The sequence below is a fragment of the Hippocampus zosterae genome, chromosome 12 (genome assembly GCF_025434085.1).
Source record: "Hippocampus zosterae strain Florida chromosome 12, ASM2543408v3, whole genome shotgun sequence".
Classification (NCBI taxonomy): Eukaryota; Metazoa; Chordata; class Actinopteri; order Syngnathiformes; family Syngnathidae; genus Hippocampus; species Hippocampus zosterae.
Genome location: NC_067462.1, coordinates 8918930 through 8932962, shown reverse-complemented (window position 1 = coordinate 8932962; position 14033 = coordinate 8918930). Strand labels below are relative to the sequence as shown.

At 41.0% G+C, this 14033-nt stretch overlaps 2 protein-coding genes across 4 annotated transcripts; one reads left to right on the top strand and one right to left on the bottom strand.

Moving 5' to 3' along the window:
• Positions 1–29: 29 nt before the first annotated feature.
• cfap91 (cilia and flagella associated protein 91) lies at positions 30–6694 on the bottom strand. Of its 2 annotated transcripts, XM_052082752.1 has the most exons (17): positions 6407–6694; positions 6249–6319; positions 5546–5691; positions 5376–5459; positions 4495–4548; positions 4242–4417; positions 3957–4134; positions 3336–3493; positions 3068–3244; positions 2342–2478; positions 2185–2274; positions 2029–2100; positions 1775–1921; positions 1342–1563; positions 1129–1277; positions 934–1025; positions 30–614 (listed from the first exon to the last, which is right to left on the bottom strand). In XM_052082752.1, the coding sequence occupies exons 1-17, from the start codon at positions 6486–6488 to the stop codon at positions 439–441; spliced, it is 2211 nt and encodes a 736-aa protein (XP_051938712.1). In that variant the 5' UTR covers positions 6489–6694; the 3' UTR covers positions 30–438. The 2 variants fall into 2 exon arrangements, with proteins under 2 accessions (XP_051938712.1, XP_051938713.1); XM_052082753.1 differs by lacking the exon at positions 5376–5459.
• Positions 6695–8591: 1897 nt separating this feature from the next.
• si:ch211-214p13.9 (cell surface glycoprotein CD200 receptor 1-A) lies at positions 8592–12926 on the top strand. 2 transcript variants are annotated; one of them, XM_052082772.1, is made up of 6 exons: positions 8592–8817; positions 10536–10844; positions 11812–12078; positions 12485–12581; positions 12705–12765; positions 12840–12926. In XM_052082772.1, the coding sequence occupies exons 1-6, from the start codon at positions 8748–8750 to the stop codon at positions 12909–12911; spliced, it is 876 nt and encodes a 291-aa protein (XP_051938732.1). In that variant the 5' UTR covers positions 8592–8747; the 3' UTR covers positions 12912–12926. The 2 variants fall into 2 exon arrangements, with proteins under 2 accessions (XP_051938732.1, XP_051938733.1); XM_052082773.1 differs by having other exon boundaries at positions 8594–8817; positions 12705–12732.
• Positions 12927–14033: the final 1107 nt, after the last annotated feature.

Below are 14033 nucleotides of genomic sequence, written 5' to 3'. Positions count from 1 at the left end.
ACTCTAACCATAAAACAACTGCTGTAAATAAGTGTCATAAAGGAGCGAAAGGAAGCCAAATATGTTTGCAGATTTTTTTTAATTGACATTTTGTGCACACATCTTGTACTACTTATGGTTTATTTGCTCCATTTGTAACTTTCCATTTTATTTCAAACATTTGACATGACTTGTCCCATTGTGAATCTGTTTGAGGCCACTCTTGAGTTTTTCAGGTGAAAAGTGAAAGCAGCGCTAGTGGAAAGAAGCCTCGGAAAACAGTAGGTCCAAATAACCTGGTGAGTCAGTCATTTACCTTTCATGGTCGATTTTCTAGATTCGGTTACCGTAGACGTCAAAGTAGGCAAAGAAAGTGAAGTGCGGTGGCTCATATTCAGATCACCCTCAGCTTTTACGTTCATCCTAGATGATCTGTGATTTGGTTTTAGGCCACCGTGATTATTTGGCACCCCTGTGACCCGGGACCAGCATGTCGTCCAGGAACTGCTGGGCGGCTACATCGGAGGGGCGGGTCACCTGCGGGGTGCCCATTGTGCTGGCCACGATCTGCGGCTTTGCGTTGCCCTCCACGATGCTGCGCACCGCCAGCAGGTGTCTGCGTTGCCTCTCGTGCACTAGGACAGTGGGAGGGGGCGGGGCATGTCAAAGTAGCATTTTGTACATTTCACAAACGGTGCGTATAAATTTGGGATTATAATCTTACATCTAAACATAAATTCACCATGAAGAAATGAGAACATTATTTGTACTTACTTTGAAACTGACTCAGAAATATTTTTAAAACAAATCTATTGAATGGATTTCACTTCTTAAACTACGGAAATGAACTTTTCGACCATATTCAGATTCGTTGAGGTGCACCTCTACATTCCTAACTTGAGTTGTTTCATTGTTTCGAAGTGTCTGCCAATATTCTCAATGATGGCAACAAACCTCTCTCCCTGACTCTGATCTTCTCCACCTCAGGAATGAGGAAGCCGTAGACCAACTCAGACACGATCTCCTCCGACTGAAGGTTGTTGCGGCTGCTTGCGCAAAAAAAAAAAAAGAATCGATTACATGTTTTTTTTTTCTGGTTGTTTTTGTGCAAACCGACATCTTTCAGACGTGTTATCGGGAGTCTGTCACCTCTCCTCGATGGCGTAGGCGATGTCGTTGACCTCCTTGGCCACCCTGCGGATCTCCTCTCGGGCTTGCTGGTCTGCCGTGATTTCCATGGTGTCCAGGATGATGTCTTCAAAGTACAAGTCCACCGTCTCTTGGTGGACTTTGACCACCTACCACACACACGCACACTCGTGACACGATCCGTCTTGGCAGGACTTTCTCAAGTAGACGTACTTCTCGGAAGATCTGGTCGTCCTCCCTGCGGCGCCGTTCCTCTGCTTGCCTCCTGCCGCTCTCCTCGGCCTCGCGCCTCAGACGCTCCCGCTCGGCCAGCAGCGTGAAGGCGTGGATGCGACGCTCCTCCTGCAGACGGATCAGCTCCTTGGAGAGGGTATCGAACACGTATTCCAGCTCGGCACCCACGGCGGCAGCGTGAAGGGCGTCCTCGCGGGACCTCTGCCAAGGAAGGAGAAACGGTTGTGGGTGGAAGAGGTACGCTGGGTGGAGTGAAGTACACTGCTTTCTTACAGCTTTTTTGTGACACCACAATGCCACAAGATGGCGCTGAAGCACTACTTTTCTTGTAGAAACACTTAGAGAAGCAATTATTTGAATTTCCTATTTAAAGCAACCTGTTTTTTTTTTTTTTTTTTTTTGGTGGCAATACCTTGAGTCGCAGCTTGTCTCTCTCCTCTTTGAGGGCCATGACCATCTCTTTGTCGGCCTTCTGCATCTGCTGCTCCTCTGCTCGGAGGGCGTGTGCCGTCCTCATCTCCTTGATGAGGTCCAAGTGGTTCTCTTTGCCAGTGAATATCTGCATAGGTTGCGCGCGCACGCACAGACACACGGGTGCATAAGAGAGCTCAGCAACACAGCATGTGGATGAGGCTGCATTCGGTGTTGCGACATGCAAACAAAAACCTCCGTTTGGATGGTCCTTCCCCTCAGCAGTTTCTGCAAATGGATAACTGCCAGCTCCTTCTCCTCTTCCCCCTAGAAAATAACATGACAATTCAAATGTCAGACATAAGATGGTCACTTTTCCACGTGCGCATGTGTCAAGAGAAGCGAACTGGCCTCTGGCGGCCCCTCCACAGTGGGAGTGACAGGACGAGGAGCGGGCTTTTCCTTCTTGATGAGATATTTTGCCATGTCGTCGTTCATATTCTACACAAACACGGATGATGATCAGGGACGTGGGGAGGCGTGCAAAATGTGCATTTCTTTTAATAACCTTGTACTTTTCCAACAGAATGCTTCTTCTGCTCTCGGGGGGCTTGGTGACTTTGCCTGTTTTAAGTGTGTGTTTGGACTGTTTCTTCAGCTGCTTGAGAAGTTCTTGGGTGGGTCTCTGCATTCGATTCAGCAAGCCTGGTGATGACCGTTCAAAGCAATTTGTGCTTGGCTCAAAATAAAAACTACACTGCAAATATCAGCACCCCAAAAACTTTTTTTTGTTAAGTTCACGTTATAAAATAGTTGGATGCAGATTCTGGATTTGAATCGGATTTAAAAAATGAAGGCATTTGTGCTCGGATCAGACCAAACGACACCAAATTGAAGCCAAATCCATTCTGATTTTTCATATCGCAACGGGGGCTGAAATTTAACCATTCACAACTTTGCATGGATCGTCTGTCTTGCAAAACGATTGGATCTCTATTGTATCACATTTCCATGGGCTGCACTGGAGCTAAATATGAAATTTACTGAAATTGGTATATTTGTTGATATGCCTTTATTATGAAAGGTTTTTAGCTCGTGATCAAAATTCATTCATTCATGGATTGCAACAAGGCTCTCAGCAAAATTCAATCAGTTTAGTCCCCCCCCCCCAGTTTTGCACTGTACAATGCGTTTAGCATCTGGATTACGGCTCAAATTTGGGATCTGAATCTGTTTCAAAGTACAATCGTCCCGTGGCTCAAACCAAAGCGACACAAACATTTTCAATACACACCGTCGTATGTCTCCAGACGTTGAAATTCGTGACTTGCTGTTTTCTTGAGGGCGAAGGTGTCGCCGCATGCTCGCGAGGCGCACGTCAGGGAGGAGTACACGGTGTAGTCCTTACAAGTGCCCAGCTGCTTGATATTCTCCTCCATGTCCCTCCGCTTGGCCTCCAGCTTCCTCATTGCTGCATACAGATTTTTGGGGGGCGAAAGTGTTCACGGTCAAAGACAAGTTTGAACGGCACTCGTTTCACTGCTGCGATGCTCTTGTCTCACATCTCATGTGTTCCTTGTCCACCTTGTTGAGCTTGTTCTCCTTTTCCTTGAGCAGCTTGGAGTAGATGTGGTTTAGTCGATCTTTGGTCAAGGCCACCTGGGCCTCGTCCTTCTGCTGCAGCATCTCCTCCAGCACGGCCAGACGAGCGTCCTGCAACCTGCAGATGACAAATGTGCTGAGTCCGAGATGGCTAATGGCAGTTGATTAAACAAAAAACAAAAAAAAGTTTGTTGCTAATTTGTTGCTAATCTCACCATTATTAAATGACTGTACAGTGTTACCGTGGGTTGTGTGGATGGAATATTTGGATATTTAGAGTCGATATATAGTTTGTCATCTGATACGCTGGGTTCCCCTTCATACAATCAAGGAAGGGTGGGGCCACCACAACAATCAGAATTACAAAGTATTATCACAATTATTATGTTCAATAAACAAACAAACAATTAACTCATTCAGTACCAGCCAATTCTAGACCAACTCTGAAAAGACGTTTAAAAACGTCTTTGGGAGTGAATGAGTTAAAAAAAAAACCACACAATTCTTATAAACAAGAAATTGCCGTTAAATATTAATAAAAAAAATAAGGTATTGAAAATCAGTCAATAAAAAGCCATTACTTCTGTATTTTTCCTTCTCTGAAGGCCCACTCTTTAGCTTCCATTTCCTCCATCATCCGCCTCCTTTTGCGCAGAAGATTTGGGTCATTGAGTGCAGGAAGCCTAGCCTCCCAGACCCGTCTAGCGCGCGCCCTCTCGATCATCTCCACTTCTTCAATACTTGCGGGCAGGCCTCGCTCTGATGGGAAAGGGGCTGAATACAGTCTGATACATCGAAGGAATGGCTCTAAAGCAGGCATGGGCAACATAAATAATGGAGGGTGACACGGTTTGGTGCGCGTATACCCCAGGTGAAAGAAGCCACCGCCAGCAGCTCCGAAGGGGTGGTTCCGGTGTGTAGCAAATAGTCCGGGGTGTACGGGTCCGTCTGTGCTTCGCTCTCCCTGTAGTCTGTCTGCACTGCCACAGTGAAATGGGTGGGAACGCCGCCAGCATGTCTGCCGGTGGCTTCTAACTCCTCTCTGATGAGGGTGGAAAAGAGGAAACTCCTCAGAAAAGATCAAATTAAAAAAAATAACAGTGTGCGTGTTGAACTTACTGATAACTATCACGATTCACATCCAAGGGAATCTGTTGCACATATGGAAGAGGCCTGGAAGAAGCACAATGGAGTCCCGCAGAGTGAAACATGATCAGTCCTTTTTCTCAGGTTTCATCATGGTCCACTTCAAGTGTGCATTGCACATTCACTGGTCACTTTATTACGTACATGACTAAGAAATTACTTTCGACTTCTTTCCTGTTCCGGGTCCCCTGAGCGGATTACGCACATGATTTGCACAACAAATCTTTAAAAAAAATTATTTATTGAGGCTGCAGGAAAAAAAATCACTTCAAGAATCTTGAATGTAAGCCTTGGCGAGTTTTAATCGATTCACGTGCCTCAAATATGTTTTTTTTTTTTTTTTTACAAAACATATATTTACCCTTAATCTATGTGGCTTAACCATGCGGCTTATGTACAGGAAGCCAGGCGCTTGAGCAATGGAGGCTATAACAACGTTCAGATATATTTTTAATGATTTTCCAACAATGTCAGTGGATATCTATTTAGATGGCACTCTGTTCAACGTAGGGCCAAAAGCCATTTTAAGCCCTTTTCTTTAAAGCAACAGTGCCATCCAGATGAGTAAAAAAAAAATAGAACTGGTTCGTGAAGCATCTTGAAGCTTCATTTCCACATCACAAAGCAGTGCACATGTACAAGCATTGCAAATACACAATAATTAACAGATTATTGTTTAATTAATACCTGTCTGACATACTATTTTTTCTTTTTTTTAATGGGGCATCGTTATCTTTGTGAAAGCAGAAGTTCTGATATCGCTCTTGTCATGGAACCTGTTGTAACGCGTACTTGATGAAATGGCCAGAGAATGTATGTTACATTTGGCGTTTCTGAGCGAGCAAAGTTCAAACCTTTTAAAATATTTCCAGCGATCAGCTCCACTCGGCTGACTTGTTTCTCTTTTTTTCATCATGGGCTGAATATTTGGAATAAATCTGTCAGTGAAGACAATCATGAATGACAATCACCTAACTTTTTAACGGTAAAATACAATCTGCGTATCTGTGTATGTTTGTGTTACCCAGCCAGTTGCTGTAGGGCCTGCTGTCGTTGTTCTGCGTTGCCACGCCAGCGACGGTCCACAGAATCTGGCAGTGGATCGGAGGGGTCCAGACGAAAGGTGACCCTTGCATTGTTGAACATGGTTTCAAACTCGGGCAATTTTCTCTGTGTATAAACATAGAACAGATCGAGTCATCTATGTTGGTTCTCCTAAGTCGGGGAAGAGGTCATTAGGAGTGTAAAGATAACTGTACTTCTGCAATATCATGTGTCAATTATAAATAATTACAGCATATGACTTAAAATAATACAAATATAAAAATTATTATTATTATTCATGTAAATACTGAGAAAATATCCACAAAATTACACGAGGTAAAGAAATTTACACCAAAAAATGAATACAATCTGAAGGAGAAAGCATGTGAAATAATAATCATAACCACATCATAACTCATTTTGTTTTTAAAGAAGAATCTTTTTGTTGTTGGAATTTCTTCATTTTATGTTTTGTGCTTGATCTTAAGGTGCACCTATTTGTTGCTGCTTTTTTAAAGTGTTCTATAAATAAGGATACATTGAGAAATGTATAAAATGAATATGATCAAATCATTACAAGTGAGACACTGTTTTTTTAAATAATTGTATTTAAAAAAATGGGAATGAGGAATGATTCTGTGGAGATATTTACTATTTATTAATAACTAGTGCCGTTTACTTACAACTCGCTCCTTAAAACTCTTATAACTGGACTTGACATGGTCGACTTCCGAAGAAACGAAGTATATCGGCTCTGCGGGACAAAAGTGACATTTATTACAACTAGGAAAGCTACGTCCCCCAAACGAGCTAGCTAGCAAAATAAACGTACATGACTTACCATACAAGTAATCATATAGACGCTCTCGTTTCACAACTCTGGCGTCAATCGGCTTGGGAATGGTATGCGTGACGGTTGTCATTTTAAATATTAATTTTACCAACAAAATCTCGCAACTGGCGTTTGCCGCAAACGACTCTAGTGTAGTCTCAATGTGAAGTAATGATTTTAGGAGTACACGCTTCACAATAGTTTACGTCCTCTATGACGTCACTAGCCTTGGGAAAATGTATATATCACATGTAAATATGTCAATGTCTTGTGTCAAATCGTGTAAAGCTATTTTTAGACACGTGCTTCTTTAGTTTGCCATGTGAGAACAAAGAGTTTCTTTTCGTGCGCGGTGCATCCTGAGATAGCAACGACTAGCGCAGCCTCGCTGTAACCATGGAAACGGTAAACTTGAACAAAAAATGGGTTGCGTTTGAATTGGCACCATGCAAAGGCAATTCGAAAAATTCTTCATCAAAGTGAGATGAAACATGTCGCATGGCTTTCATTTCTGAATTGAGATGTGCGTTTTTACTCGAAAATAAAGCTGTCATTTACAAAGAACGTCAAAGAGGGTTACACAACTACAACTACCAAAATGCACCTCGGCAAAGGTTAACCAATCAATAAACGTTTCTTGGTTGCTAAATAGAAAATGATTAAAACTATAACAACTTTGAAAAGATTAAAAAAAACATATTTCCAATAAAATATAGTCAGTCTGTGTCATTGAGGTCTGACATTCCTTTATAGATTAGGAAATGAAAAATTAACAGCTGAAAAATACATCAAGGCTATTGTGCTTTCTATTTTGTTATCTGCCAGAACATATTGCATTACCCTTAAGTTCATTTTGACATCAACAGGATGTCCGTCTTAGTACACACACACGCACACGCACACACTCCTATAAGCTCAACTCAATTCAACTGTATTTATAGAGCACTTTCAAACAGCCATCACTGCATACAAAGTGCTGTACAAGCGTGTCAATGTTGTATCAGTCAAATATATCTCAACTTGAAAAGCGCCTATTTTTGGCCCAGGGGAAATTACGCTGACCTAAGCAGCTGAAAAGCTATGATGTCTTGCGAAACAAGAATGCCAGCTCACAGTCAGCTGAAGCTCTGAAGGCTCAAAATTAGGAAGATGTGCGGTTAATATTAAATCTCAACAGAGGAAAGAAAAAATAGATGCCTTTTGTCATTTTGGCTGTTATGAAAAGACTTTTCCAGTGCCCTTCTCTCACTTCTTGCTGCACAGAAACTGCCGACATGTGTGTCTGATTTATTTTCCATAGCAAAAAGGACAAAGTGCACCATGACGAATTGCTGAATTATGATTCATATTTCCTATGTGATGAAACTGCTGATAACAAATGGTGAGTTCATACTTAGAGCAAGTGGTTTCATCACTTTGTGTAAGTGTGACTTTATTGGCAGCGCTTATACACCAACAGCTACATGTGACTCATTTGACTCATAATGTTACTTTGAGGACATGCTAATGCCTGCTGAGAAAACAAGCTAGCAACCTGGGCAGAGAAGGCACCCAGTCAACTCGATAATATTTTACGTCTTATACTTTATTTGAGTACTATTTCAACTGAAAATTGATAAATTGCTCACATGCTAACATACAGCAAGCTAGAACCCCGCGTGCTAGTTATCAGGATTTTACATGTTCTTCAGTCAGGTAATTATGCCAATTGACAAAATGCTAACATGCCATCGGATAGCAAGATAGCAACCTGAAGGCAGAGTTATGAATTTTGAAGGAGAATTGATCAATCAAATGCTATACAGTTGATATGCGAACATTAGCACTGCAGCAAAATGAGTAGCCGACTAAGACAGACTGATCAAGATTTGTAGTCTGGTACTGTACTTTAAATTAGGCTGGCCAAAATGCTAACAGTCGAACAGCGGAAAACCTAACACATAGCAACTTAATCACAAAAAGCGCTCCTAAAGACTGATAAGGGAAACGTTCCGAAATATGCTCAGAGTGTGTCCTGGTTCTCTACGACTGTTTGGAAACTCAGAGCCTTGTTCAAATGAGCCATTCGATTATGCACAGTACACCAAAAACAGAGTCATCACATATCCCCGAAGCAATTTGAATAAAGAAATGCAGTACGGTTTTCTATAAAGAGCTGCAGTCAACTTCCTGTGATCACATGATGATGTTTGTGGTGGAGGAAGAAGGGAGGGAGGGATTAGCACACTTGACCACAGGCTGCTTGTGCCTTGACAATGCTCTCTGTGGTTTGGAAGAGCTGCATCACTCCTTAACCAGAAGCTGGTTCAGTCGATAAAAGATGGTTTAAAAGTCGTGTGGATCGCTGAAAATGAGGGAGCCGACTGGAGTTTTTGCTGTCATTCTCTCGTTGCTGTGCCAAGCATGGACCCACGACTCAGGTGTGTAATAGTTGCAATCTAGGTATCAGTTGAATATATTTTTTTAAACTTCTTGGATAAATGTTCATTTCAGAGTTTGTTTTATTTTACATGCTATAAAGAGAGGTATAAATATCCCAAATGAGTCTGCAGGCATCCACAGAGTCGATATCAATAAAGGGAATCACCTGTTGTTGCATTCAGGCACTTGACAGAAACTGAGCCAAATAAAATAGCAGACAGTTAAAAATATTTGAGTCTTTCTTCCTCTGACATTGTAAACAAATACAGAATAATTGCTTCCTCATATCGTGGGGAAAAAAATGCAATTAATTTTCAACCTCCTTTCAGTGACACAGACAACATTGTTCTATCTTTAAACTACCCGAGACGTGTTTATTTGTCAAGAGTATTGTCAGTATTATTTTTTTATTCTTACATTTTTGGACCAGTTAATTTTTGTGTTTTTAAAAAATATATATTTAGAATGTATTTTATTCGTATTCGGTTCATTCATTTTTTTTGTAACAGTGTTGGGTTTTTCTTTTTAGATTGTTCATCATTTCTTCAGAGTATACCAATTTGATATGCGTGTTAGATTTATTCATTCGTTTTATAGTTTCATTTTTTGAATGAATGCATGTTTTGTACTCTATTTTATTGTTAGTTTTATTTTTCAGATGTTTTTTAAAAAAATTCTCATGTCATTTATACATCATCAATGCCATTTATAAGTATTACTATTTTTTTATTGTCACTTTTTTTGTTGCTGTTTTCTATTCCGCAATTATTTTCACATGGCCAGAGAGGTTATTAACTAAACCTCCCCACCTTTTTAAAAAAAATAGAAGTGTATGTACTATATCAGGGGTGCCCAAACTTTTTGGACCGAAGATCTACTTTTCGATCAACTAACCTCCCGGGATCTACCCTTACCGGCACACACACACACACACACACACACACACGCACACACACACACACACACACACACACATGCACGCTATGATGATAAACAGCCTGAAACTGAGACATGTGATGTACTTTTGCAGCCTGTTAACTATCGTAGCTCACACGTACTGTTTTAAAGTGCTTCCCTCGGCCCTCTAGATTCTTATTCTTTGCCCGTGGCCTCGGTGCATTGCACACGAAGCAAACTCTGAATGAGAATAATGACGATAAAAGACTGCTGAGCGCTAACAACTTCCGGTGAAGTAATCACGACACCACCGCAAATTCAAGATTTACCTGCTTTATTTTATTTTTTTTTAATTGTCTTTTTTTTGTGAAGAAGACTGATAGGATGATTATGGTGCAGCGTACATTAACACAAAAAATATATGACTAACATGTACAAAGCACACAAATGGTTGTTTGTTTTTTTTCTCCTCGACACTCCTCAGATCTACCTGGGACCTGTCTTAGATCTACCGGTAGATCAGGATCGACGTAATGGGGCACCCCTGTACTATATGCACCGCAAATCGGTGGCTTAGATGCAGTGCAGTTATGAGTCAGAATGTCAGCGGAAAGAAGAGTGAAAGAGGCAAAGGCAACGCAAGACGTTCCATTGAAGAAGCCAACCGATGCTCGCCCTGTCTCTATGAATCAGCAAGCAGTGAACTCTATACGGATTTCCAGTGAATTCAGTCTCTCCACTTCTAACTGCACAAGCCGATGGTATCCAAAATTCAACTCTTGCAAATATATAAATGATTGTTTCTTATTTCTTTTGACAGTGGTCCACTTATGTTTCAATGTGGGCAGCGAGGTGAAGCTAAACTGCACCGACGTGTCGTGGGGAAAGTTGATGTACGTCATCTGGAAAGTTGACCTGGCGGGACACAAACAGTGTCAGGTGGGCAACAGCTTGATCAAAAGTGGAGTGCTTGACACCTGCGCCGATGGCAAGTCTCTGCGCAAAGTCTCCGAGTCCCACTTCTACCTGCACATCCCCAACTTTTCCGAGCGCGACGTGGGCATGTACAGGTGCGAAACGGCTTTCCTTGGAGGATCCCACACCTGTAACATCAGCGTGTCCATCACAGGTGCGACCGAGCACAAATTTCCACATCGGGCAACATTTGGAATGTAAAACAATTTAAAATTGAATGAAAAAGTCATAATGTTACCAAAAAAAGGAGTAATATTGCAAAAAAGCTACTGTATGAGTTTACACACCTGAAAATGTCACATTGTTTTAGTGAGAAAAAAAAATTGTCGTTTCACTCAAAGTACTGATTTCTTCAAGACAAATGTTGAAATGTTGTCAAAAAAGCATTTTTAAAAAGCGATTTTGGGAGCCATAGAAGTCATAATTGTGTAAAACAAAAGTACAAATTGTAATTTATGAGGAGAAACTGTGTTGTTGAAAAATTCTTTTTTTGAAGAAGAAGAAAAGAAGTTGAAATGTTACAAGAAACTTTAAACCTTTCATGCACCAATAATGATAACCTGATAACTGTCCACCGTAGTGACTCGTTGGGTGGAATACTACTTAGCAAAATTCATTCATTCATTTACCGAACTGCTTCATCCTCACAAGGGTCGGGGCAGGTGCTGGAGCCTATCCCAACCGGGCAGTAGGCGGGGACACCCTGAACCGGTTGCCAGCCAATCGCAGGGCACACTTAGACAAACCACCATCCGCACGATGAACCCACGACCTCTGCACTGTGAGGTCAACGCACTAACCACTGGCCCATGGGGCCGCCCGACTATAAAAATGTTTTTTAAAAAAATTTAATGAAAAATTTGGTACAAGTTGTAAAGAACAATTTAAAAAAAGGCCGTAATGCAAAAACAGCCCAGTTCTTTATTTTATTTTTTATTTTATTTTTCCAAAAAAGTGATATCTTGAAAAATAACACGTGGATTTTCCTTTGTTTTGTTTTGTTTGTTAGGGTTTTTTTTAATTCCACATTTCAGATTATACAAATAACCCTTTGATGGCATCAACCTGCTCCGGGCCCCTACCTATTTAAAAGTATGGTCGTGTCAATTCTTCTGTTCCAGTTCCTCCTCGTATCTCGTCCTGGTTGGAGCCGAGGGATGACAACAGCACGGAGGCCGTCTGCACAGCCGAGGGAGGAAAGCCGGCCGCCGCCGTCATGTGGCGCCACGCCAAGAATGCGTCCGCCGCCGAGAAGCACTGGACTTCCGGTGGATTGTTCTTTGTAGAAAGCCGCCTGAAACTACCCGAGGGCGTGAAGAACGCGACATGCATCATCAAACATCCATTCTGGCCAGCAGAGAAGATGTTGGTACCAAAGCACCGAAAAGGTTTGTGGGTAGATTTTTTTTTTTGGTGCCAAAGATGCTACGGAAGAGAGTGCAGGACATTTCGTTTGTTACATTCAATGTCGATAAGTGACTACCAAACAATTGTTAATGAATTAAAATTTACTTTTATTGCACAACACAACCTTTGTTTTAGTTTTTTTTGTCCCGCACCTAAATATAAAACTAATACTAAAAACTAAGTGCCAAATTTGGAGTAAAACCACTATTTCCGTCAACAGATTTTTTAAGTTACATTCAAAATTGCTGTAAAATGTAGAATCAAAGGATTAAAAATGGATTAAAATGCTTCCCAAATGGTGCAATTAACTTCACAGACTGATATCCTGTTTTCCCTTTTTTTTGAAAATTCAACTTCTAGTACATTTTCTTTTGTTTTGCTCCTCAGGTCTTCCCAATACTACAGTGTGCCTTGTAGTTGCATCAGTCTTAATAGTCCTGGCTGCATTCTCATTCTTTATATACAAGAAGCGAATCACGCTTAGGTGAGCATCTACAAGCTACTTCATTGACGTTCTACAATTCTGTTATTTGTCCCTTTTATTTCACCTTTTTTTTTGTGACTAAATTGTTCCTTACATCTTGAACAATTCTGTTCCCTTTCACAGACGCCGCTTGTCAACCAAATCTGAACCTGTAGGTGTTTTTGAGTTGTTCCTTTCTCTTGAGGTTAAGTTTCTTTTCCTTTTTCGAGCACACTTTTATGTTTCGATAATGACTTTTTGTCTGTTTTTTTTTTCCAGACAGAGAGCGTCGAGGAAGTGGAGCCTTACGCCAGCTACGTTCAACGTGTCAACTCCATTTATAACTCATGATGTGCCCCCCCCTCCCACCCCCCAAAAAATAAGCAAAAGGGTACTAGCACCAGTTTTGACTAATCCCACTACTCTTGTGCTTTGTTAACCAAAGTAGAAAATGCACTTGGGAAACCTTGAGAGAAAATCACGTCGAGCTTTTACAAGAATACATCGGACGCAGTTATGTTTGATATACAGTACATGGTGCGTAACTTTGTGTATTGGATGTCTTCAATGTTGGTTGAGCACTCGAAGAGTAATACATATTGTATACATATGTATATATCTATTTCCAAACCCCTTTACTTTCTGCAGAAATGTGACACGTACCCATCCGCTTTTCACTGGGTGTTATCACCACAGTAACTTTACAAATAAACTGTATTGTTTTTATTTAAAGGTTAAATGTGTCAATTGTACTAAAAAGTTAAATACAATTGAATGGTGTTCAGGCAGTGTTTCCTATGCAAACCACTTGATGGAGCCCGTGCGTCACAAGAGGTCAAAATATTACATTGTGAGAATCACTGTCCGAAACAAACGGCCCTTAATATTTTTTTGCCCCGCAGATTGTTTGATATGTATATTGTCAAATTGGGTGTTACTACACTGTGTTCTTATAGTCATTGAGCACTTTTTTTCTTTATTTTTATTAACGGACGTGTTTTATGATAGATTACAAGAGGTTCCTGAATGTATTTTCCCTTGAAATATCTCTGTTAATAAAAATATAATGGCATAGTGACTTTAAGAACACCCAATATAAGTAGGACCAAGTGTACCAAATGTTTTGGCCTTTGATACTATGTACAATATGAATTCCAAACTGTCACGGAGGCACAACTTATTCGATTTTAGATGACTGCATTGTGACATACCGGTATATATACAAAATGAAAATGTGATTTTTGTCACAAGATGCTCTGATCAGCATGTCTTATGTTTCCGCTTTCTGAGACATCAAATGGAAAGACAAACTGTCTATCATCATCATCATGAAGTCCTGCAATTTCCTTTGACTCATCAACTTTTGTCTTTGTTGCGACGGTCTTGAGGTAAACCACAGCCAACGCCACCTTGGTGACATCCTCAGGAGAACAGATTCGCAGTGCACTCTCTGCTGTCTTGTTATGTGTCGGT